General features: G+C 43.8%; 1 protein-coding gene across 1 annotated transcript in view; it reads left to right on the top strand.

Annotated features, from left to right (window-relative positions):
- The window catches only part of RSBN1L (round spermatid basic protein 1 like), a 91,582-nt gene that overhangs the window by 55,691 nt on the left and 9,255 nt on the right, over window positions 1-26,636 (top strand). Inside the window, exon 3 of the mRNA XM_068131404.2 lies at window positions 18,600-18,737. Coding sequence (XP_067987505.2) covers window positions 18,600-18,737 — 138 coding nt within the window. The remainder of the gene's footprint in view (window positions 1-18,599; window positions 18,738-26,636) is intronic.

The raw sequence follows: 26,636 nt of genomic DNA, 5'->3' as shown, positions 1-26,636 counted from the left end.
GATGTTGAGTACTTAAATTCCGACTTAGCTTCCATTTACCGGGATGAAATAAAATACACCGCCTACATGCAGATGATCGGCCACCGATGGGACCGGGTTATCTCATTACAGTTTGTATTGTCGTGTAATTTCTTGCTCGGAATGTCAGAGAGAGGGAGAAAATGCTTCTGCCCAGGCATATTCGAGTCCCGGTTGGAGTTTCATTATCATTTTGTGAGTTGTGATCGGGCATGTCAAGCGTTCTCGTAGCTCGCGCGCGTACACGTACGACCGTTCGATATTCATGATAGTTCAATAGTTGCCGCGTCCTGCTGCTGCGCACATGTGCATGTTACTTTTTTTTAAATAGTTCCGTTAAGCGGGCTATAATGACGCAGCGTTGCGTGCCTCAACTCAAATCGGAATGTACAATTTTTTGTTCAACCCGTTGATAGCCGTTCGGTGGACGGATCGAATATACCGACCCCTTATTCCAGAAATTGAAACTAATAACGCTAAATAACGCCTTTCATCGAATGTTCACGTGTTTTAACAATTGTCGACTGATAAGGCACCCAAGTTATCCGAGCCCATGCTTTGATCAACCCGACTGCGTTACCTGAATTCCTGGCAAGCCCCACCAGGACGACGGCAGACATTTTCAGAAGTTCCTGCCACACAACGAAATATTTTTTATTCATATTTACCTCAGCGCATTTCAGCGCACGGAATCCACGGCATCAGAGCAGGTGAGCGCTGATTCGCTCAGAGCGATCACGTGATGACGCTATGAACGCTATGACGCTAGGACGCTATGAAAAAAAAAATCGCTCGCTTTGCCAAGGGGCTCGCTCCCCCCCCCCCCCCCCCTGTTCCCCTTCCCTCCCCTCCCCCGCCCGGCAATGCCGGGTACTTCTGCTAGTAAATTATAAAGCAGGCGGTGTAGTGATCACCCCCCCCCCCTCCTTATTTTGACTCTGTGAATAAAGTAAACGTAATCAACTTATCAGGCCTAAAGTGGAGATAAGATAACCAAAATACTTTCACATTCAAACCGTCAAACCAAACCCTGAGGGATTCTTACAATTTATAGATTTAGCGTTGCAATTAAACATAAACGTTCATCAAAAACTCATTTCATAAAACTACATAATGTATTGTACTTGTATTAATACATTTTGTGAAGAATAATCCGTTATAAACGTGTTTTTAATCTAAATAAACATCGTCCCTCCAATCACGGGGCCTCGAGCGAGTCCCTCGATATTAATGTGCTAAAGACCATAGCAACCACATTCCGTAACTCGTCTCCAAGGACGGACACGTGACCGCAGCGTAAAGCGGAGCGAGGCGGAGTGATACAGCGGAAGGATTCAACGGTTTAAATGAAGCCGCGATGCGGCGGATTTTCATTGTGACCTTCATCCTGATGTCGTTACTTCCGCCACCAAAGGTGGATGGAGGTTATGTTTTCACTCCTGTCTGTTTGTCCGTTTGTTTGTGAACACAATATCTCAAAAAGTTGTGGACGGATTCGGACGAAATTTTGTGGAGATGCAGCGTGTGTGACAAGGACGACATGATTAGATGTTGGTGAAGATCCGGATTCGGAATTCGGATTCGTTTGCAGTGCATTGTTTGTTGACAAGGGGAAAATCCTGGAACAGTGAGTTTACTTTATCTATCATCGTTTGTGTCAGTTCAGCTGCACTTGCGAAAAATGATGCTTGTGCAGAAGCAGAGTAATGAAAGCAAGGCTCAATAAATGCCTCTATTATGGAAAATATCTGCAAGAAGTTGGAATTTTAACCGGGATTTTTTTACCGAGAAATTGCGTCAATCAATTTATCTCGGGACCGTCCCGAGACCGTCTCGAAAGCCGAAACCGCCGGGATTTCGTCCCGGTCTCGGATCGGTTGACAGCCCTATTAATGACCCTCTCAAACCACTACATTTTTGATGAACCCACTCAGCGCACATTGCACATTGAATGGAATTCACTCCGACACCCTTCCTGCACACAGCACACGGCCACTTCCCAGTTTTTTCCACCTCACCACATGCTTTACCACTTGCCATCACCTTCGATTTTCCGATATTCACCTTCAGACCTTTTGTCTCCATACATTCCTTCCACTTGTTCATCTTCTCCTTCAGTCCATCCATACTTTCTGCAATCAACACCAGATCATCTGCATACAACAACTCCCACGGTAGTCGGTAAACCCTCCTTTACGTTCTGAGCCAGCACCGGAGAGATCATTGATGACCACCTTTAGAGGCCATTTTTCCCCACATGCGGGGGTTGGCCTTTTTCGGGAACCGTGGTTGTTGTTGTTTTTCGGTCCCCTTTTTGAAGCAATGTTTTACGGCCGGATGCTCCGGATCCGGATGCGGTTTTACGGTTTTACAGAGAGATCATTGATGAAGACCAGAAATAGCACAGGGCCTAGAACACTACCTTGGGGAACTCCAGCCAGAACAGGAAGGGGAGATGAGAGAAATCCATTCAGGGCGAAACGTTGACTATGACCAGAGAGGAAGTCCGCCAGCCATGCGGGAAGATTTCCATGGATACCACAGGAGGAGAGTTTAGTGAGCAGAGCTGGGTGCCATACCGTATCGAAGGCACGTGATATGTCAGGCAATGCGCATGCGCAAGATTGGAGGTCTCGTCTCTTCAAAGCTGTCCATGCGCGCTCGCTTTCGAAGTTAAGTAACTTTTCACAATTGTGTTTTTGTCGAAACTGGTCTTGTATGTACCTATTGGGGTGTCTTTAATAGTATTCTTGGTGTTGGTTTTTCATACCTGTGTACAGAATCGTCGATCTTTCTTATCGCGTATTCTGAGGCCTAAGTGTAGTACTAGGCTACCATGTCCGACCTTGGCTTGAGGCTTTGTTTTTGTCTCAGCGGTTCTCCGATCGCGCTGCAATTATTTTCCGGTCTCTGTTTTCACGGTCTTTTCAACCCATACTTCCTTGTTTTAAAATCTCGGAAAAAAAAAGAAGAAAAAAAAGCAAAAAACATTTCCTTCTGTTCTTATTCGTTTATTCGTTCTTATTTGTTCGTTCGTTCTTCGACCACGTTGTTTGTGATCACGTTGTTAAAAAATGTCTCATCTGAACCCTGAAGACCTGTATTCTGTCATATTCTATAACACCTTTTTCTTCTTCTTCTATAAAAGGATGCTTTCGACTTGCTCACCAAATCTATTCATTCCAAAAAAAAATTCCATCTCTTATAGTGCATCTTTCATTCATTCCCTAAACTCTCCAGCACTCCATCCTCCCTCCAGCGTCCTCAAACGTATTTTTGACTCGAATGTCTCAAGAAACTCATTTTGCAATAAATGTTCGTTTCCCATTAATCGTACATTTTTCAAAATCCCATCACCCCAAAATCCCATTTCCCATCACCCCTCCCCTCTAAATCTACCTCCTTGCCCCTCCCCTCCAAATCATCCCCATCACCCATCTCTTTCAAATCTTCCCCCTTGCCCCTCCCCTCCAAATCTTCCCAATCACCCATTCCTTTCAAATCTCCCCCCACACCCCTCCCCTCCGAGACTCTCCCTCGCTCCTCCCCTCCTAGACTCCCCTCTCACCCCTCCTCCTCAAAGCGTCCTCCCCGCTTCTTCCCCCTTCCAACTTTCACCTTCATCTCCCTCAACCTTCTGCCTCGCTCTTCCCCCTCGTCAAATAACACCTCACTGCGCCTCTCCCAATCACCATCAAACCTTTTGTCTGCCCCATTCTTCCCTTTCTCCAAGCTATTCTGTAATCTCCGACACACCTTCAACAGCTCTCCCTACCTCTTCCTCCTCTTCCACATATTACCCTACCGCCCCCCCCCCCCCCTGTTCTGTATCCGATGCTACCCCTTCCTCTTCCTTAACAGTATGGACCTCAAACATCCGGGGCTTTCGCTCAAACTTGTCTGATCTCTCCAAACAGGTTGCTTCTGACAAACCAGACGTGATCTGCTTAACAGAAACTTTCCTCCTTCATGATGTCTTTGATTCCTTGGTATCTCTCCCAGGTTACTCCCTCCTCCGGTATGATAGACCTGAGCCTCGTCCTGGAGGTGGGGTTGCTATCTTTATAAAAAACTCTCTTCCTCACTCGCCCTGCACTGCCCTCTCTCCACCTCACCCCCAGGAATACCTTTGGCTACGGCTTCCCCTTCGCTCCCACCTTTTGTTCATATGTGTGTTGTACCGTCCACCAAACAGTGATGACTCCATCTACATCTTGCTGTCTGAGAATATGGACCAACTTCTATCTACTCATCCCAACTCTCTCTTCCTCATATGTGGTGATTTCAACTGTCACCATGCCAGTTGGCTGGGTGTGGGTACCTCTCTCACCAGCCATGGCTCTTCAGCAAAGGACTTCTGTGACTCACTGGGACTGACACAATCTGTCAATTTTGCAACCCGGATTTCAGTCAACGGAGCATCTTCTCTTCTGGACTTGGTTATGACTAACTTCCCTGAAAATGTCTGCTGCTCTTCTTCTGCTCCAATCGGCTCTTCTGATCATGTGCTTGTTAAAGTGGACATCTCTCTGACCATTCTCAGAGAGCCTCCTCAGCGTCGATGAGTCTGGCATTTCACTCAGGCCAACTGGCACGGTCTTCAAGCAGCCATCAATCATCTGGACTGGTCTCCCATCTCTACTGCCTCTGACATAAATTCTTCCTGGGAATTCTTCCAAAGCAAACTGCTCTCTCTCATGCACAGATTTATCCCATCTCGTCTTCTGTTGTCATACCCTTCCTCCCATCCATGGTACACGGAATCTTGTGTTGAGGCTATTGCCCAGAAACAACTTGCTTTCGTCTCCTGGAAAGCAAATCCAACGGAAGGAAATCTCATTTCCTTTCACAAAGCCCGAAACAAGTGTGTGTCCACCCTCAGGAGAGCCAGGAAACAATATCTCTCCATTCTCAGGACCGAACTCTCTTATCTGTCTCCCTCTTCCAATTCCTGGTGGCGTCTGGTCAAATCTGTTTCTGGTGTTTGTTCCCCCTCCATCCCCTCCCTCACCTCAAATGGCCACACGGCTGACTCCGCACGTGAAAAAGCTGAATGCCTCAACTCTGTGTTTGCCTCTAAATCTTGTGTCCCAAACCCATCCCTCTCTGTACCCACCGTACCCAGGCATACCCAGCTGCTCCTGGACTCTGTGTCCTTTCCTCCTGACAAGGTGGAAAAGTTTCTGTCAACCCTCGACTCAGATTCTGCAACTGGACCTGACGGCATCAGCCCACGGGTCCTAAAATCCTGTTCTTCCGCTCTTTCACTCCCTCTCTCTGTTCTCTTCACCCTCTCTTTTGCTCAAGGTCATCTTCCATCTGCTTGGAAATCTGCCAACATCACCGCTTTGCACAAAAAAGGTGCAAAAACAGATCCCAGCAACTACAGACCAATCAGCCTTCTCCCAATTATCAGCAAAGTCATGGAATCCATCATTGCTTCAGATATGAAATCTTTCCTCTTCTCCAATGGCTTGTTCTCTGATCATCAATTTGGTTTCAGACCTGGACACTCTACTCTGGACATGCTGCTTCTGCTTTCTCAACAATGGATGGAGGTCCTCAATGCCAAACAGGAAATTAGAGCAGTCTCCCTTGACGTATCACGTGCCTTCGATACGGTCTGGCACCCCGCTCTGCTCACCAAACTCTCCTCTTTTGGTATCCATGGAAATCTCCACGCATGGCTGGCGGACTTCCTCTCTAGTCGTAGTCAACGTGTGGCCCTGAATGGGTTTCTCTCATCTCCTCTTCCTTTTCAGGCTGGAGTTCCACAAGGCAGTGTTCTGGGCCCTGTGCTTTTTCTGGTCTTCATCAATGATCTCTCTGACTCTCTTGAAAATCCTCTTAGTAAGGGCATTTTATGAGATATTTCACAAATCTGTTAACTAAATTGTTACCAAAAAAATTCTTCACCAATATGTTTGTAAAGGTGTGTAATAACATGTGTTAAAATGTTGAAGTTCAACTCCCGTGGGAAACCCAGAAAAAAAGCTGTTGAATTCGGGTACCGAAAAATTATTTTCGAGAATTTTTTTTTTTTTAAATCGGGCCTTAAGTAACTTATGAGGGGTCAAATAAGGGTTTTTCATGATTCTGAGTTGATTGTTAACATTTATATTTTCACTTTTACATTTACACACAAAGTAGCTTTTATTTCACATACATATATAATACTCAAGAGTTATTTCTCATTCACAATGTCAGAAGTTTCAACAGTCATTGTCTATGTCTTCTTCAGACTCAACAACATCATGACTGCAGTTTCTGCATGTAATGCCATTACAGACTCCACAGGCCGAGATGCACGTGACCCCATTCTTCTTGCAGCTGCATCGCCGGTTGCTGCAATCTCCATGACAATTACAGCTCGTGAACTGCAATAGCTCCTCAGGAGCCGTGGGGTCCAGTGTTGGAACTGGCTCATACCCATGCACACCTATTGTCCATCCATAGTCACTGGGGTTCAGAGACATGCTCTGTAGAAGGATCCAGTCCCGGGTCTGCAGGTCGGCACGGAGTGAATGTTGTGCAGCTGCACCCTCTGTTGGAGGTAGACCACGCTTCATGTCACCACGCTCCTCCTCAGTGAAGGCAAGTTTCATGATGTGTTGATAGATGGCTGCATCGATGAGGAGGTGAACACGGATTGCCTTGTCAATACATCCTCCATCCATGATGTGGTTGGCTGTCGTACTTCCAGGATAGATCAACTGGATCACATCTCGTAGTCCAGAATCTTCCATGATGTTACCCATTGATCCAAGATAAGACTTCAGCAGGTGAAAACCACCCAACCTTGGAATGACGGGTAGATTTGCCTGCTTTATTATATTCACAGCCTTCAGCCAAATCGGAAGATCAAAGGTCACTATAGCGACCCCAGCGCGCCGTATGCACTCTTTCAGAGTGGTGAAGATGGTGTTGAGGTCATTAGGGTCTCCTTCAATAACTGGGAGGAACTCGATCTGTGTGCTCTGCTTTGCATCATTAGCATGGATTCTCTTCATCCAGCCATTCCAGTTGGAGTGTGGGAACTCAGGATCGTTGGCTTTGATCACCCACCCCGCTGCCCAGAGTGTGTCACTTGGAGTGAGGAGTGGCTGATCATGAGCCAGGGAGGAGGAAAGCTCAGCGAGGGGGAGAAACATCATCGCGTTCGTTCCTATCTGTTTCCTGTTCGTAAATGGAATAATCTTTACTTCAGTTCGTCTCAGGATCTTAGCTTTGTCGAGTGCCTTCAACTTCACCCGGGGGAAAGCTGCTTGCTGTGGATCTGGCAAAGGTGGTGCCGGAGAGGTGACTTCGATCCAACCCATTGAGTGAAAGGGAGTGTTTCCGTGAATAGAGACAATGTTTAAATCTATATTGTCTCCAACAAACTGAGTGACTGCATTGTTTGTTTCCCCAACCTCCATAAAGACCACCTGATCATTACTTGACAATTCACTTTCACTGGCTGGCACTTTGGCTGTCATCACTGATTGATCCTCAAGCGCAGCATCAACCGCAACCTCATCATTGATCTGTTCATCGGTTTCCTCCACAATGGTGTCAAGAGTGCTAGAAGTATCTGGAACATCATCTCCACTCCTACTATTAAGGAAGCAGTATTTGTAGTTTTGTGTCTCCGTGTAAGACTCAGTGTATCCCAGCCGGTGGAACTTGTTGAGCATCCATTTTGACCCAAATCTATGATCAAGTTGTATGGCAAGCCCCATTTGGTGTGGCAATACTCCAGACCGAGGTCGACAGGCCTTAATAAAATTCTGCCCCCAAACGGCAACTCTTTCGTCTGTCTTGACAATCGGTCTCAAGAACATCTGAAGGCTTGCAGGAACAAGTGTCAGCTGACTATCGATGTCAGTCATACTGTGTGTGGTGGGGTATGACTTTGGACCTAAATCAATCAAGCAATATCATTGGATATGAACTTGAGTGCCATCTTTATGATCTGAGTCTTCTCATCTCCATGGTCAAGATTAGCATGATGCGCTCGCAGAATATTGTCGGTGCCATCTTTGAGACAGAGTACATCTGCCCTTCTTTCCTGTGTTGTGAAATACAAGGTGTCTTCGTATTTCTCTAGAAGTTTTTTCTTTAGCCAATGCTTTGAATAAGAAAGGCTCTTCTCTGGTGACTGATCAAACTCCTGCAGCTTTTCATGGACTTGGTCCATGTTCATTACCCCATGCTCTAATTCTGAGTCTAACCATTCGCAGAATTCAATAAAAACTGCCTCTCGCTCCTCATCAATACTCCTCTGTCCTCTCTTCCTTTTTCCTTCCTCATCAGTCTTGGACAAACTGTCACCTCTCGCAAACATAAGTTTGCATCGCAAATGGTACAGTGTTTCTTCTGCTACCAAGTCGTTGATCCCTTCCAGGCGTCCACTGACTTCAGTGCCCCAGTCATCCCCGCGACTCCGTGCTGTCTTCAGCAAGCTTGCCTTCAGTGTATCTGCAGTCAAATTATCTGGCACTCTGTATTTCTTTCTAGCTTGTGCTGGATTATTTTTGTAGAGCTGGGCTGGTTGGTTGCAAAGAATGCATACATCCTTATACAGGAGGTCAACTGACTGTGATCTTCTAGAACTGCAGCCAGTTGATGAACTGAACTCACAAGTAGTGCGTCTTCTCTTCAACTTTGATGACTCTTTCTCTGCCTTTGATGCTTGAGCTGACTTCTTGGTGGTTGCAACAAAGTTGTTGTACAGATCATTTTTACACTTCTGGTGGTACCTCAGTTTTCCTTCCTTTTGAGCCTCCTTCATACATTCCACAACAGTAACATTTTCGACAGTTTCTGCTTGTTTCAATAAAGTTGAGTATCCCTTTGGAGTTGCCTGTATGAGCCTTTCAACTGGTGTATCCGAGCGTGCACAGATGAAGCAATTGAGCACAGGTGGAGTAACGTCTTCATCCATATTGCTAGACTCCATGTCCTGCAAAGTAGAAAATGAGATATATTTAGAAATTATTTTTCCACAAAGGAGTGTCTGGTGAAATATAAATGTTAACAATCAACTCAGAATCATGAAAAACCCTTATTTGACCCCTCATAAGTTACTTAAGGGCCGATTAAAAAAAATAAAAATTCTCGAAAATAATTTTTCGGTACCCGAATTCAACAGCTTTTTTTCTGGGTTTCCCACGGGAGTTGACCTTCAACATTTTAACACATGTTATTACACACCTTTACAAACATATTGGTGAAGAAATTTTTTGGTAACAATTTAGTTAACAGATTTTCATATGTTTCCCTTACTAAATAAATACATGTGTGGATACCAAAAGATTTTTTAATTTGGCTATGACTGGAAAGATCACAGGTATTAATGGGTGATGACACAAGATAGTGGTGCATCACTTGCTTGATGCCCTGGAGGAAAGCGTTTGATTGAACTGCCCTCAGATGACAGGAGAAAGAGCTCAGCCCATGAGAGGTCATGGCTTATGAGGAAGCTGTGAGAAGTTCAGGACTGAACCTCTTACAGAGACTGACCATGTAAATCGGTGGGTTCATTTGACTTGTGGTGGCAGGACGAGACTACTTTGCCAAGGTTTAAAGGCATGTTTAAGTTATCAGATTTGTATGTAATTCCAGATCAGCAGAGAGTGACGCAATGGCCGTCTGCCTGTCAGTTGGATGGGGGTAATATACCACGCAATGTGGTCATCTGTAGAATCGGGAGGGATTCCAGTGCTACTTATGTATATGAGGAACAGGAGATGGTTGGAGGAAGGGATGCACAAGGGAACAAAGGGAAGAGTTTTGCTTAGTCCTTGGATGGCTGAGGAGTTCAGCGTGAACATCGGTTTGAGGTAGGGAAGCGCTCTCAGCCCACTCATGTTTATCATGGTGATGAAGCAGTTCAGCAGGTAGGTGAACATGAGGGGTAGTTTGGGGAGGTTGTTGTATGCGGACAATTTGGCTGTTTCGACGGAGAGTAAGCGGGAGACGCAAGAGCTGCTGGGGGAGTGGAAGAAGTCATTTCGGAAGCATGGACTGAAGATGAGTATGGAAAAGACAGGTGATGTGGGTCGAACAGCAGAGAAGGACAAAAAATGAAGATAAAATTTCCTCTACCATCTTTGAGTCAAGAAGGTAGTGGGTTTAAAGGGTAAGGTAGAAATAGAACATGATGGATTAAGTACAAAAGATTTGGAGACAAACACAGTTGAGACATTCTGCCATGTCTCAGAGAGAGAGAGAGAGACAGACAGACAGACAGAGACAGAGACACAGGCACAACATTGCTGTTGCTGCCATTTGGCAGGTGAGTACTGCCCCATGCCAGATTCAGCATTAAGGTCATGCTAACAATAACCAGAGAGGCTGAGCTTCAACATGAACATTGCCGGATGAGCTCAGAAGGCCAGAGGAAGAGCAGGAGAGGTTTGATGGAAAGGTATTCATTATCAAATCCAGCAGGCAGGACATACCAAAATCAGAGTTGGAAAGTTAACACATTGCTTCAGAACCCCAGTAATCAGTATCACAGACTTCCTTTGCTGCAATGACTTGGCAGGTTGTTGCAGAGCTGACATCTATCCACTTGGCATGGCGGCACTTGAGTTCACCACAGATGAGGAACAGAGAGTGGGAATGGCTGGTTACGAGTTAATCCATATAACAGCGTAAATAGAGCTACACGATGTTACCTGTGAATACCAAATACACAGAGATTCATCCTGCTGGAAACTGTTTTGAAGGAGCATTTGATGGGCTATACATTTCCTCAAAATGGTATTTGTTCTTGTTTTGCATGGAGTAGTGCCCTTTGTCAAAACTGGATTACTTGTGAAATAGCAATTTGCATTTCTGCTGTGGTTTTCCTGTGCCTTTGGACATGCTACGACGAGCCACACCGTGAGGGCCTCACTCTATCTTTTCTGTTTGAAAGTAAGATGTGGGAGGACAGATTTTCTTTTTGAGCTGGTGCAAAGATGATTTGGGAAAGCCAAATGGTGTTCGTGTTTTTTTAGTTTTGTTTGAGTGACTCCCTTGTCGTGCGTCCAATATATCATCGTTTTATTTGTCATTGAATTGGCTTCGGTCTTTCTGTCTACATACATCCTACATACAGGATTGCCCATTTTTTTGCCGGCTGGTACTGGGTACCAAAACAGGGTGGATGTGTGGCGGGCACCCTCTGTCGGGCAGGACCCTTGCAGCAAGTGTTGATGTGGCATGATGGTTCCTGGTCACCAGGAAACAATTTTCCTGGTGTCAAGAGGTGCTCGAGGTGTATACTCCCTCATGGGACATGTCCGCTAGTATTCTGTGGGCAACGTGGGCAACACACTTTTCCATTGAACTGTGCGCCTTGTCGTTTTTGTTATGACTGGATACATTTTTGGTTTATTGCCCTGTGGGCAAGGGTGCATGTGTTTTTGTTTGACTGACCCTTTTCCCTGGGACCGAGGTGTATGTGTATTAACTTGGCAAGCTTTGCTTCACTTTATGCTCGAGTCTTAGGCCAAAGTTTACCTCCGTATCTTTGTTATGATGTTTCATGTTTTCATCCTTTTTTATTAGTTCCTTACTGGTTTCACTGGAGGGGAATTGAGGTTTGCTCTCTCTCGTCTGTCCCTCCATCTGTCCGTCCCACCTGTGGTTTCCCAGACTTCCCCTCCCCCCCCCCATACTCTTTAACATATTCAACTGAAAGTTGGTACATGGCTTTACTTTATTTATTTTTGATAAGTTACTGAACAAGTTTGTTTTGGGGCTTTTCACAAATTTTTCACAGTTATGGCCTTTTTGAACTTGGAAAATATCACATATTATACATGGGTCAGTTTTCCAGACTTTCCCCCTTACCCTTTAACATATTAAACTGAAACGTCATACATGGGTTTATTATGATAAGTTGCAGAAACTGCAACTTGTTATGTAGCTTTGCATACCTAAAACAATTTGTCCTGCTGTTCATGGCTCACAATTGCTGAGTGCTTGGAACAAGAACATTCATTGGGACCAATAGGGGACATGTATTGAGAAGCAATTCTCCCTCTTGCTTTTTATAAGGGCATCTCTCAACAAAGATGACAGCCAGAGAGAAAGAATAGCATCCATGAATTGATTCCTTTTGCCAGGGGTCACCTGACTATCTTACCAATAGATGGCTTCTGAAGCCTATTTGGATAGCCCAAAGCAGGGGTTTCCAAACCCAAAGTCACGACTCCAACTTGACACCCCCCCCTCAAAATCCCGGTTTTTGAGGGAGAGTTCTTCACACCGAAATCGTTTTCTCTGACAATTTTTTGTCAAAGGTACCGGTACCATTTGGGTCACGAGGCCAATGTGATTTCAAATTTTGGGTCGTGGACAAAAAAGGTTGGGAACTGCTGGCCTCGAGGTATGCACACTCACCTCTGAGTCATCAATCCTGACCCAGCTATAAATTGCCATCCTGGAGTGTCACAGGCAAGGCATCGGTGTGAGTGCCATCCCTCTGATGGATATTATAGTATTATACTGGCGTCCTGTCTGCTCCGTTAGTTGGTGGATGTGAAAAATCTGTGTTGTCCTTCCTGAAGAGTACGAGTTATTTCTGGCACCTTGGGCAAATTCCAAATTCCTTCCCCGAGTCACTGTTGGGATGGCAATGGCAAACCACCCGGCATAGCCCGTTCCAAGAAACTGCTTCGGGAGCACCAATGTCAGTCATCATCAAAGCCTACGTAAGCCGACAGGGTAGCAGCCGACACTGTATAATGCAGTCGGCGGCTCGTATTTTTTCTTTTCTTGGACTGCAGCTGAGCTGAATTTCCAATTGAATGTTTGTACTTTTTGCCAACAACAACATAAAATTCTTATTTGTTAAGAAATAAAATTTCTTATACTACAACATAAAATTATAAAATTATACATATCTATACAGGGTGGCATGTGTGCTTGGCACCCCCTATTGGTCAAGACCCTTGCAGCAAGTGCTGGTGTGGCCCAGGAATTAACGGTCACATTAAATAATGGTAATTTGTGAGTTAATGAGGCATGTATTATATACAGTCACGTGAAAAAGTAAGTACACCCCATGTAAAGTTTTGACTTTTTCAACATATTTCAACACAGCTATTTGATGTTCATTTCAACAATATTGATAGATAAAGGTGATATAATATAACAAATATCATGAAACATTTACATTTTGTAGTCCATTGTATAATTTAAATAAACATAAATGCAAATTTCGCATGTGGAAAAAGTAAGTACACCCTTGGCTCTAATAGGTGGGTATTGCCCCCTTTGGCAGAAACAACCTCAAGTAGGCGTTTCTTATAGCTGTCTACCAGTCTCTGACATCGACTGGGAGAAATTTTTGCCTACTCCTTCATGCAGAATTCTTTCAACTGTGCGATGTTTGAGGTGTTTCTTGCATGCACAGCTCGCTTCAAATCCCCCCGCAACATCTCGATGGGATTTAGATCCAGGCTTTGACTTGGCCATTCAAGAACCCTCAATTTCTTTCTTTTCAGCCATTCCTTGGTGGATTTACTGGTATGTTTAGGGTCATTGTCACGTTGCAAGGTCCACCTTCGGTTGAGCTTCAACTCTCCGACAGATGGCCTCACATTATCCTCAAGCACCCTCTGGTACAATGAAGAATTCATAGTGGATTATATGATGGTGAGCTGCCCAGGCCCTGATGCAGCAAAGCTGCCCCAAACCATAATATTTCCACCACCATGCTTTACAGTTGGTATCAGGTTCTTGTGGTCAAATGCTGTCTTTGGTTTTCACCAAACATGTCTTCTGGTACTGTGGCCAAATAGCTCTACCTTTGACTCATCTGTCCAGAGCACATTGTTCCAGAAGTGCTGGGCTTTGCCGAGGTGTTCATTCGCAAACTTTAGTCTTGCCCTGATGTTCTTTCTGGACAGCAAAGGTTTCCTCCTGGCACAGCTCCCATGTAGATCAAATTTGTGCAGCCTCTTTCTAATGGTAGACTCGTGCACTTTGACATCAACAGTGGCAAGAGCTACCTGTAGGTCCCGTGATGACATTCTGGGGTTCTTAGAGACTTCTTTCAGCATCTTGCGGTCTGCTCTCGGGCTGAACTTGCTGGGGCGGCCTGGCCTGAACAAGTTGGCAGTTGTTTGGAATCTTCTCCACTTGTAGATGACCTTCTGGACAGTCGAATGATTGATTTCAAATTGTTTGGAGATCTTTTAAAATCCCTTCCCAGACTCGTAGGCATCTATCACCTTCTTTCTGAAGACCTCAGATAGCTCTTTTGATCTAGGCATGGTGACGCCGCACAGTTCAACAACAAAGAGCAAACCAAACTACATGTCTGAGGTTTAAATAGGACAGGTTCCTCCAAGATCCTCTCTAACAATGTTCTAATCATTTGCACCTGAGCTGGTGCACCTGATTCTAATTTTAGGTATTTGAAGTACTGATAAATGTAGGGGTGCACTTACTTTTTCCACATGCAAAATTTGCATTTATGTTTATTTAAATTATACAATGGACTACAAAATGTAAATGTTTCATGATATTTGTTATATTATATCACCTTTATCTATCAATATTGTTGAAATGAAGATCAAATAGCTGTATGTTGAAATATGTTGAAAAAGTCAAAACTTTACATGGGGTGTACTTACTTTGACTGTATTCCATGAACCATTAAGTGTAATATATAGGCCTGTTATATTGTGCATAGGCTTGACTGATGTCATGTGTGTTCACTAGCCGTGGCCCATTTTTGGGAGTTTAGTCTCGAGTTTACATAAATTGCAACTAAACTCCCAATTTTTTCGAGTTTAGTTGCTTTAGTCCTGGTATAGCTTTGCTGAAGAAGTATTCTTGCGTCAAATAACCTCCGTTAATACACTAATACAGGCTGTATGCACCGGGATCTTGCATTCCGCAAACGGTCTGAAGACCAAATTGCAGCGCCAACAATCTGCTCTCTATCTCTCTCTATCTCTCTCTCTATCTCTCTCTATCTCTCTCTATCTCTCTCTCTATCTCTCTCTATCTCTCTCTCTATCTCTCTCTATCTCTCTCTATCTCTCTCTATCTCTCTCTATCTCTCTCGCTCTCTCTCTCTCTCTCTCTCTCTCTCTCTCTATATATATATATATATATATATATATATATATATATATATATATATATACACACACATATACATATACATACATACATACATACATACATACATACATACATACATACCCATCTTCGCAGCACATGACCTAATATTGATTCTCCAGTGGAATATATCAATCCATCCTCTCTACATCTCTCGTGCCAGTTTAGAATGATGGAAAATGCACCTTAACTTTAGAAAGGGTTTATTTTAAGGAGTACAGGAAGGAAGGTGGACGGAACAGACCAAGTGAGTCAACCAACCCAAATATGGATGTTGGGACACGAAAACTTGTATAGAGCGATGAATAATCCTCACCCCTCTTTATAGCGATATCCTTTTATTGCTTCGGATATCAAGTCCTTCTTCTTCAATGGCTTGAGCTCTGATCATCAATTTGGTTTCAGACCAGGTCACTCTACTCTGGACATGCTGCTTCTGCTGTCTCAACAATGGATGGAGGTCCTCAATGTCAAACAGGAAATTAGAGCTGTCGCCCTTGACATAGCACGTGCCTTCGATACGGTGTGGCACCCCGCTCTGCTCTCCAAACTCTCCTTTGGTATCCATGGAAATCTCCACGCATGGCTTGTGGACTTCCTCTCTGGTCGGAGTCAACGTGTGGCCCTGAATGGATTTCTCTCATCTCCCCTTCCTGTTCAGGGTGGAGATCCCCAAGGTAGTGTTCTGGGCCCTGTGCTTTTTCTGGTCTTCATCAACGATCTCTCCGAATCTCTGGAAAATCCTCCATATGTCTTTGCTGATGACTCCACTCTCTGCCGCTCCATACCTCATCCCTCAGATCGGCAGTCTGCAGCATCCTCACTCTTTGCAGATCTGGACAAAATCACAGACTGGTCAAACAAGTGGAACATGTCTTTCAGTCCTGACAAATCTCACACTCTCACTTTGTCTCCCCGAAAAGACCGACTGGACAACCCTCCCATCTACTTTCTGAACAATCCTCTCCAAGAAGTTCTGTCACTCAAGCTTTTGGGTCTCACTATCTGCCATCGTCTTTCCTGGGAAAACCACATTTTCAAGCTGGCCTCCAAAGCCAGTCGCCAACTGGGCATCCTCCGTCGTGCGAAGTCCTTCCTTGCCACACCTGAGCTCCTCACCACATACAAGGCTTTCATCTGCAGCTCAATGGAATACTGTTATCCCCTCTGGGCTGGTGCTCCTGCCTCACACCTAGCTCGGCTTCACGCTGTTGAAACCAAAGTTTTCAGAATCATTGGATCTCCCGCGATGAAGCTAACTCCGAAGGTCTTTCACTCACTCACCGCAGGCAGGTTGGTGGTCTTTCTGTGTTCTGCTGACTCCTCTCCGGCCTAGCTCCCCCAGCTCTGTCTGTGCTCTGTTCCCCAAATATTCCTGCAGGTCGCACAAGATCTGCCAGAAACCCTCTTCTGGTGAAACTGCCAAAATCGAGACTCTCTGCTCACCTTCACTCCTTCATACCTCTTTTCTCCCTCCTCTTGGACAAACTCCCTCACTCTCTTCAATCCCACTCCTCCCTCCAAGTCTTTAAGACAGCTGTTCACCACCATCTCTGATCTTCCCCTATCCAAAACCTTGATCTTTTCTACCCCCGTTAATTCACCCCAGATCTACTTTTTTGAAATACCGACTTCTTTCCTGGAAGTCCTAGCAGTGTCAATGTGTTTTATACCTCTCCTTACCCCCCCCCCCCCCCTTTCCCGTGTCCTCACCCCCCAAGCCCTCTCCTTCCCACAGATCTCCTGATGTCCCTGTTCTCTACTGTTGTACTTGTGTACTTCCCTCTCTCTCCCCATCTTGTCTCCTGCTCCCTTTATCATATGTTTTGTGTGTCAGTTTTTTTTTTTTTTGTGATTAATGTTAGCTCATTTTTAGTGATTAATGTTAGTGATTAATGTTAGCTCAATCACAGTTAGTGATTAATGTTAGCACATATGAGCTCTTGCATGAACATTGATCTTGTATGCAAAACAAACAAACAACCCCCCCCCCCCCCCCCTCCGCTGGGTGCCACAGACCATACTTTTACTAAACACTGGAGAATGCAGGTGAGAACTTCCCAATGGCGCTATTCTGAGTTGTGTGCAGGGCGATGGTCAGGAACAGGAAGGGTGCAGGAGCGATGAGGCGATGGATTTTTTGGTGGCGTTCACATATCCATACAACAGTCCTCTCTGCCCCGGAGACCAAGAGAGCCAGCGAGAGCGAGGAAGATCTGATGATGATCTTTGTCCAAAGGGTCCCGCTTCAATTCCACATGCATGTGCATCCGCAGACCCATGCCTTACGAACTCTCATCCCTTGCTACTTTTCCACTGAGGTTCTGCATAGCGGGTCATCTGGCCCACCCTCTGTACTCTGGGGCCACCTTCGCCTGCAGCGGTTCCTGTGTTTTGCTGCCAGCTGCTTGTGGGAGGTGGAGTGGCCCCAATAAAAAGTCCTCCACTCATCCGGGTCCTAAGGCGCATCTCACTGTCAATGCTTGTGGTGCACCAGCGAAACTGTTCATGACGGTCCTTTTAAAGCACGTAGCGCTTTCCTCGTGCCTTTTAGTGGCCAGAAATCCTCACCTGGCCCTGCCTGCTAACACGAGGTTTTTATGCATGCAATCTTCTCCTCACTATACAAAAACAAAAACAACCACATTTAGAGGCCATTTCTCCCCGCAAAGCGGGGGTTGGCCTTTTTTGGGGACCGTGGTTGTTGTTGTTTTTCGGTCCCCTTTTTGAAGCAATGTTTTACGGCCGGATGCCCTTCCTGCCGCCAACCCTTTTTGTCACCTTTTACGACAAGCAGGGAATTACCAGTGAACTGGTACTCAATTAGCCGACCTCGGAAGGATGACAGGCTGAGTCAACCCCCTGGCGTTAATTCAGCGATCGACCGGGATTCGAACCCAGGATCCTGGGATCCTAAGCTGGCACCCTAGCCGCTAGCCCAACACCAGGCTTGCCCACCTTGTTGCCCACCAGGCAACACTCCTCACTATACTGTCTAGAAATTACATGCGCTGCCTCCTCAGCATCATGTGTAACAAGACGACTTACTCTGATAGGTTCCTGTTACATGACAATGTAACCTCCTCGAAACACACGGACCATACTATTTTTACAACAATCCAGCTATGTATCAACCTCCCCCCTTCCAGTTCCACACAACAGTGCGTTGTCAATCCATTCTCCATGCAGCAGAAGGGGCCTTGCAATCCTGTCTGTCCAGGCCATCAGATAACATTTTTATCATTTGAGGTTTTGTCATATTTTCAACAAAGCTTTATTATGAAAAAATGGAGACACTAATAAAATTTACCTTTTTTTTTTTGCTGCTGTTTTCATCAAGTTTAGTTTGAGTGCAGAGTGGACGTGGACGGGCTTTGCATTCGGGATGCTTTCTTTCTAGTTTGTCTTTGTGATGAATCGAGCGTTAACACCTGTGGAAATACAAGTGTTGTGTGTTGTTTTGTTTGCAGGTGCAGCGGACTTACTGCAATGGCACGTACCGAGCAGGGCCCATGCGACAGATCAGTCTCGTGGGTGTTGTGGATGAGGAGGTGGGAGATTATTTCCCTGAGTTTCTTGACATGTTGGAAGAATCCCCTTTTCTCAAGGTGAGCACCCTGCTTTTCTTCGTGATTTTTTCACTTTCTCCCTGGTGTTGCACTGTTTCCCCTCATCTTTTCTTCCACCAAATTCTTGTAAAATAAATAACTTTAGCTTTGTTACTTTGAATAGAGCTCGCCCCCCCCCCCCCCTCTTTATTTCTTCAGTGATCTGAGGCTCATAGAGGGGTTTCTACACGTATCACATTCAGGACAGACATGAGAGATTCTGTAAACAGACAGGAGGGTTGGGATGGGTGAGGTGTTGGTAAAATTAGTTTTGTGGAATCTGTTAGACCCTCCTTCTTCTTCTTCTCTGATGCAGTACAAGGCATCATCGGCTGTGGGCACGGTTATGCCGCTGATGCAGTGCTATGTTGGTTATGGCATCAATTGTACACCGCTCCTTTCCTATGCCATCTCCAGGCACTGCATAACGTCATTGCCGGGCACCGAAGGGGGCTCGGCAGTGACGCACGCTGAAAGGGAGTACTCAGTTTTCACTCTGGTTGTTGTACACCGCACCTTTCCTATGCCATCTCCAGGCATTGCAAATCGTCATTGCCGGGCACCGAAGGGGGCTCGGCAGTGACGCACGCTGAAAGGGAGTACTCAGTTTTCACTGGTTGTTGTACACCGCACCTTTCCTATGCCATCTCCAGGCATTGCAAATCGTCATTGCCGGGTACCGAAGGGGGCTCGGCAGTGACGCACGCTGAAAGGGAGTACTCAGTTTTCACTCTGGTTGTTTTCTTTCTTGCTTTCTTGCTTTCTTGTTTTCTTTCTTGTTTGTCCGGGTGGTATCTCAGCCATCCTTTGAGATAGGAAGCTGAAATTTCGGCACAATAGTGAGCAAGTACTTTTTCAAAAACAGCATTTTTTGTTTTTTGATTAATCAATTAATTGATGAGTTATTTAATTATTAGCGATTAATTAAGTACTTATACATTTCCTTTCTCTTCTGGCCATTATCTCAGGCACCTTTTGAGTTTGAAGCTAATATTTGGACATGCCAATGACTAAGTGATTTGGCTGCAAAGGCTATTTTTTATTTATTGATTAATCAATTAATCGATTAATTATTTAATTATTTGATTAATGACAAATGTTTTTTTGTTTTTTTAAGTTACAGATTCTGATGAAATGGTGGTGGTTTATGTGTTCTATTAGCGAATTGATTAATTATTTAATTTTTTATGATTATTATTTATTTATTTTGATTATTAATTAATTATTTATTTTCTTTCTCATTTGGCCAATATCTCAGGCACCTTTTGAGCTAGGAAGCTAATATTTGGACATGACAACTTAAGTTACAGATTCTGATGAAATGGTGGTGGTTTATGTGTTCTATTAGCCAATTGATTAACTATTTAATTTTTTTGTGATTATTATTTATTTATTTTCATTATTAATCATTTATTTATTTTCTTTCTCATCTGGGCAAAATCTCAGGCACCTTTTGAGCTACGAAGCTAATATTTGGACATGACAGTGACCAAGTGATGTGGCTATCAAGGATATTTTTGATTTATTGATTAATCATTTCATCGATTAATATTATTTATGGATTAATTAATGATTTAATTTTTTATTAATGACTTCTTTAATTAAATTTCTAAAAGATACATCTTCGGATGAAGCACTCGTGGTTTTGTTATGCTATTAGCCAATTGATTAAGAAAATATTTTATGATAATCTTTTATTGATTTTAATTATGCAATTAATCAATCAATTATTGTACACCTCTCCCTCCCAATGCAGTCTCTATGAGCTGCACTGCGGTATTGCCGGGCGCCGGAGGCACCCCAGCAATGCCGCGCTGGAGGATATTTAATTATTTGGCATGGGGGCGGTGTACTTTGAATGTATCTGTACTTGTTTTTCATTTGGTCAATGTGCCGGCGATAGCTCACCTACTCCTCGTGAAGAACAAGAACGCCGTGGGATATTTAACTTTCACCAAGTAATGCTGGCAGAAGAGATGCCATTTTAACGTCCATCTGAGGGACTGCAGACACATTGATGAATCTCTCTGCCTGGGAAACACCAGGATGACAGTTTACAGCATGGACGTGATCCAAACCCAGGCTCGACAGCTTTGAGGCGAGTGTGGCCTCCAGCCCATCCTACCAGCCTTTATTGTCCCCCGTCGCTCAGCGGAGCGAAAGGGGGACTATGGCTTTCCCCTCCGTCCGTGTGTCCGTCCGTCCGTCCGTCCGTCCATGCGGGCGTGCGTGCGTGCGTGCATGCGTAAGCGAAGGACCGCATTCGAATTTGGTGTGTGGGTGCAACCCACGTCAAAATCCAAGATGGCCGCCGCCATGTATGTCTGATGCCATGTATGTCTGAACCTTGTAACCTGCATATCTTGAAAAATAAGCGAAGTACCAACTTCTAATCTGGTGTGTGGGTGTATCTAGGCATAAGGAAGAACGCTATTGAAAATTGGGTCGCCACGTCAAAATCCAAGATGGCCACCGCCATGTATGTCTGAACCTTGTGAGATGAATATCTTGACAAATAAGCAAAGTACCAAGTTCTAATTTGGTGTGTGGGTATATCTCGGCATAAGGAAGAACGCTATTGAAAATTGGGTCGCCACGTCAAAATCCAAGATGGCCGCCACCATATATATGTCTGAACCTTGTGAGCGAAATATCTTGAAAAATAAGCGAAGTACCAACTTCTAATCTGGTGTGTGGGTGTATCTCGGCACAAGCAAGAACGCTGTTTAAAATTGGGTCGCCATGTCAAAATCCCAGATGGCCGCCGCCATGTATGTCTGATGCTATGTATGTCTGAACCTTGTAACCTGCATATCTTGAAAAATAAGCGAAGTACCAACTTCTAATCCAGTGTGTGGGTGTATCTCGGCATAAGGACAAACGCTATTGAAAATTGGGTCGCCATGTCAAAATCCAAGATGGCCGCCACCATATACATGTCTGAAACTTGTGAGCGAAATATCTCGAACAATAAGCGAAGTACCAAAGTCTAATCTGGTGTGTGGGGGTATCTATTGGGTCGCCACGTCAAAATCCAAGATGGCCGCCTCCATGTATGTCTGACCCTTGTGAGTGAAATATCATATCATAGCATGTTTTCTGCGTGTTCCACTTTGTAAACTCACATCACTTCCCCGACGGGGGACCTAGGCGTAACGCTTGTTCGAACCTATTTTCGGCCTTCCCTATAAAGTTTTGTTGCTGTCAGTGATAGTGTAGTTGTATGATTTTTTAGTTGCACTTGAATTAATTTTCCATAATCCATAATAATTAATTTTCCATAATAATTTTCCATAATAATTAAATCTTTATTTTTCTGTCAAGATTCATGGCAGAACCAAACAGTAGGTCTGTGCACCGTCTTTGGCGTTGTAGGTAAGAGGAAAAACAAACATTTGTCCATTTGTCGCATGCTATAAACTCAAAAAGAAGAGGAAGAGTTGTGGGAGTGGTAGCAAGTGACATTACCTTGTTTATACTCGATTGTCTCACTGGGTCAGGTGTGAGGTTGACGCCATTTCCTCATTAGAATTTTTATCGTCGATAACTATTTTAACGGGCCTAGAAGGACATGTGGGAGAAACCTTCAATGGGACAGTGGCTTTTCAGGTTTCCCCTTTAAATTGGGACTCTTGCTACAGGGAGTGAAGCAAAGCGGACGTGGACGGGTGGGTAGCAGAATGAGTCCGGTGGGGATGGGGGCGGCGGGTGATGTTTTACCTTCACACGAAAGCAAATGCATTTTCTCGTCGCAATATGGAGCGAATGCAATCTCAGCATGGTTTTGGATTGTGTAGCCATGGAATTAGGGCCTTGGTTTCTCATTTTTGTCAATTCAGAAGCGACGCATCAAAGGAATGTGTTTGCCGCCGCGGCATACTTTTTGTGGGCTGTTTTGTGCTGTATCATGGCACTGCTACTGCTTGGTTCTTATGCTGCCACGAAAATTTTGCAATATGGTATGGCAGTATATGGTATGTCCATACATCACATTAAGTTGTGTGACACTAGTTTGTTTTGTATTCCTCCACTGACGAAGTCGCCAGAGGCAAAATGTTTTTGGGTTGCCTGTCCATGCGTCCGTGATAGATTTTCGTTACAACAATAACCTAAGAACGGCTGAAGGGATCCAAGTCAAACTTGGTACAAGTATGTATAATGATGCAAAGATGAACTGACTAGATTATGGGGTCAATAGGTCAAAGGGCAGAGGTCCCATTAGGTAAAAATTCTATTACCGCCATAACTTGTGAACCAGTGATGGGATTTTGACAAAATTTGGTATAAGTTTTTTTTTTAAATGATGCAAAGATGAACTGATTAGATTATGGGGTCAATAGGTCAAAGGGCAGAAGTCCCATTAGGTAAAAATTCTATTGCCGCCATAACTTCTGAACCAGTGATGGGATTTTGACCAAACTTGGTACAAGTATGTATAATGATGCAAAGATGAACTGACTAGATTATGGGGTCAATAGGTCAAAGGGCAGAGGTCCCATTAGGTAAAAATTCTATTACCGCCATAACTTGTGAACCAGTGATGGGATTTTGACAAAATTTGGTATAAGTTTTTTTTTTAAATGATGCAAAGATGAACTGATTAGATTATGGGGTCAATAGGTCAAAGGGCAGAAGTCCCATTAGGTAAAAATTCTATTGCCGCCATAACTTGTGAACCAGTGATGGGATTTTGACCAAACTTGGTATAAGTATGTATAATGATGCAAAGATGAACTCATTAGATTATGGGGTCAAGAGGTCAAAGCGCATAGGTCCCGTTAGGTAAAAATTATATTACCGCCATAACTTGTGAACCAGTGATGGGATTTTGACCAAACTTGGTACAAGTATGTATAATGATGCAAAGATGAACTCATTAGATTATGGGGTCAAGAGGTCAAAGTGCATAGGTCCCGTTAGGTAAAAATTATATTACCACCATAACTTGTGAACCAGTGATGGGATTTTGACCAAACTTGGTATAAGTATGTATAATGATGCAAAGATGAACTCATTAAATTATGGGGTCAAGAGGTCAAAGCGTATAGGTCCCGTTAGGTAAAAATTCTATTACCGCCATAACTTGTGAACCAGTGATGGGATTTTGACCAAACTTGGTATAAGTATGTATAATGATGCAAAGATGAACTCATTAGATTATGGGGTCAAGAGGTCAAAGCGCATAGGTCCCATTAGGTAAAAATTCTATTACCACCATAACTTGTGAACCAGTGATGGGATTTTGACCAAACTTGGTATTAGTATGTATAATGATGCAAAGATGAACTCACTAGATTATGGGGTCAAGAGGTCAAAGCGCATAGGTCCCGTTAGGTAAAAATTATATTACCACCATAACTTGTGAACCAGTGATGGGATTTTGACCAAATTTGGTATAAGTATGTATAATGATGCAAAGATGAACTCATTAGATTATGGGGTCAAGAGGTCAAAGCGCATAGGTCCCGTTAGGTAAAAATTATATTACCGCCATAACTTGTGAACCAGTGATGGGATTTTGACCAAACTTGGTATAAGTATATATTATGATGCTAAGATGAACTGATTGGATTATGGGGTCAATAGGTCAAAGGGCAGAGTTCCCATTAGGTAAAAATTCTATTACCACCATAACTTGTGAACCAGTGATGGGATTTTGACCAAATTTGGTACAAGTATATATTATGATGCTAAGATGAACTGATTAGATTATGGGGTCAAGAGGTCAATGGGCAGAGGGCCCGTTAAGTAAAAATTATATTACCACCATAACTTGTGAACCAGTGATGGGATTTTGACCAAATTTGGTATAAGTATATATTATGATGCTAAGATGAACTGATTAGATTTTGGCATCAAGAGGTCAAAGGTCAAAGTATGTAATAGGTTTTTGTTGCCAAGTGATAACTTAAGAACGGCTGAAGGGATCTAAGTCAAATTTGGTATTGGTATGTATCATGATGCAAAGATGAACTGGTTAGATTATGGGGTCAAGAGATCAACGGTCAAAGTTCCTGTTAGGTAAAAGTTCTGTTACCGCCATAACTTGTGAACCAGTGTTGGGATTATGACCAAACTTGGTATAAGTATATATTATGATGCAAAGATGAACTGATTAGACTTTGGCATCAAAAGGTCAAAGGTCATGTCAGGTAAAAATGTGATACCTGAGAATAGCTAAAGGGATTTAAATCAAACTTGGTACAAGTATGTATAATGATTTAATAATGTGGGCGGAGGCACATCGGTCGACGGCGTGAAGTAGAAGTGCCGACCTGGTTCTTAAGTTTATTGATTGCACCTGACTTTATTTGACTGATCATATCCTGTCCGTCTCTGAAGTATGGTTTAATAAGCTTGACGTCGTCAATTATGTTGATGGTATGTTAAACTTGATCAAGCAATCTACCACGGTCCCATGCTCCTGTGCTCGCAAACAAGGTCATGGAGACTCGGTATTTGAATCGGCGTTGTTGTTCCAGCCAGCATTTACATAATGAATGCATTGCAGGTTTTTTCCAGTTGAGAGAATATGTAAAGCAAAATAAGTCCTTTCATGTTGTTTTTTGTTTAAAAATCCATTTTGATCAGGCAGCCTTTTGGTTATTTAGTGTTGAGCATATTCGGCTGCTCTGTCCAAATTGTTGCTGTTCCATTCCTTGGCAAATTTGTCTTCACTATACGATTGGCCTTGTTTTTTTCTTATTTATTTATTTTAACTTAATAAACAGTTTATTGCCTCTAAAGGTGGTTTGGCCTCTGAAGGTGGGTTTAAAAAATTTTTTTTAACAGTTTCCTCCGTGGGCATGAGACTCTTTTCCAATTTACCAAATATTTGTTGCTCTTTAACGGCCCCTATTATCCCACATTGTGGGGTCGGCCGGGCAAGCTTGGCCCAAGTCTTTCACGAACCGGCCTGGCCAGGCCTGACATTCGCCTAGTTCGGGCAGTAATTTGGAATTTGGATATGGTGCCGGCGATGCTCGCATATCCTTTGCGAAGGACACCATGGGGTTTTTAACGCCCACCAACCCATGCTGGCAGATGGGACTCCCAGTTTAACGTCCATTTGAGGGACAAGCACACCCATTGATCAATCGCCCCGCCTGTGAAACACCAAACTGACAGTTTATAGCTGGGTCGGGATTCAAACCCAGGCTAGACAGCTTAGAGGGGAGTGTGCGTACCTCTAGGTCATCCTATCAGCCTCCAATTTACCAAATATGTTGACTGAAAATTGAAAACCTTTTAAGGTGTATAGATAACTTTGGCCATGTTTAAGGGCCTAGAAATTGGCCGAATTAAGTTGGAATTTTGCTTGTACAACTGTGAATAAATTGCATTTTTATGGCGTAGCCCACAGGGCAAAGCTGTGTAGAACAGTGTTTGTCTGTCTGTATGTATGTATGTCACCTCAAACGTACAGCAATCAGAGCTGAGGATCTGGTTACCTGACAGGAGTGATGTGATGTCATTACGGCGGTACGACGGCTGACTCCACACACCGCCATTTTGATTCCTATGCCGTTCAGGCCGAACACATCATTGAACCTGTCATGTATCACAATCTGCATGCTATACCTTTACGTTTTTCATTAAGTTTGAAACACAAACACGTGAAACACATGAAGTAAAACATGTGAAACACATGAAGTAAAACATGTGAACACATGAAGGAAAACACGTGAAAATAAGGATCTTTTTTAACACTCGATTGTTATCATGGCTGTGGTTGTTCTTGTTTGTGGACTAAAACTGTATGGTTTTATATTTTTTTCTGTTGCTTCGCAAAATATCACCACTGTATATATAATTTTGTATAATCTATCTATAATTCCAGTAATCTCTGTGTGTCTGTGTGTCTGTGACCGCTGTTTCTCGACGACCACGGGTCCGATC

This window comes from Myxine glutinosa, chromosome 11, assembly GCF_964187855.1.
Source record: "Myxine glutinosa chromosome 11, kmMyxGlut1.1, whole genome shotgun sequence".
Taxonomy (NCBI): Eukaryota; Metazoa; Chordata; class Myxini; order Myxiniformes; family Myxinidae; genus Myxine; species Myxine glutinosa.
Note: the sequence above shows the minus strand (reverse complement) of the source record. Positions and strands in the feature narration are given on the sequence as shown.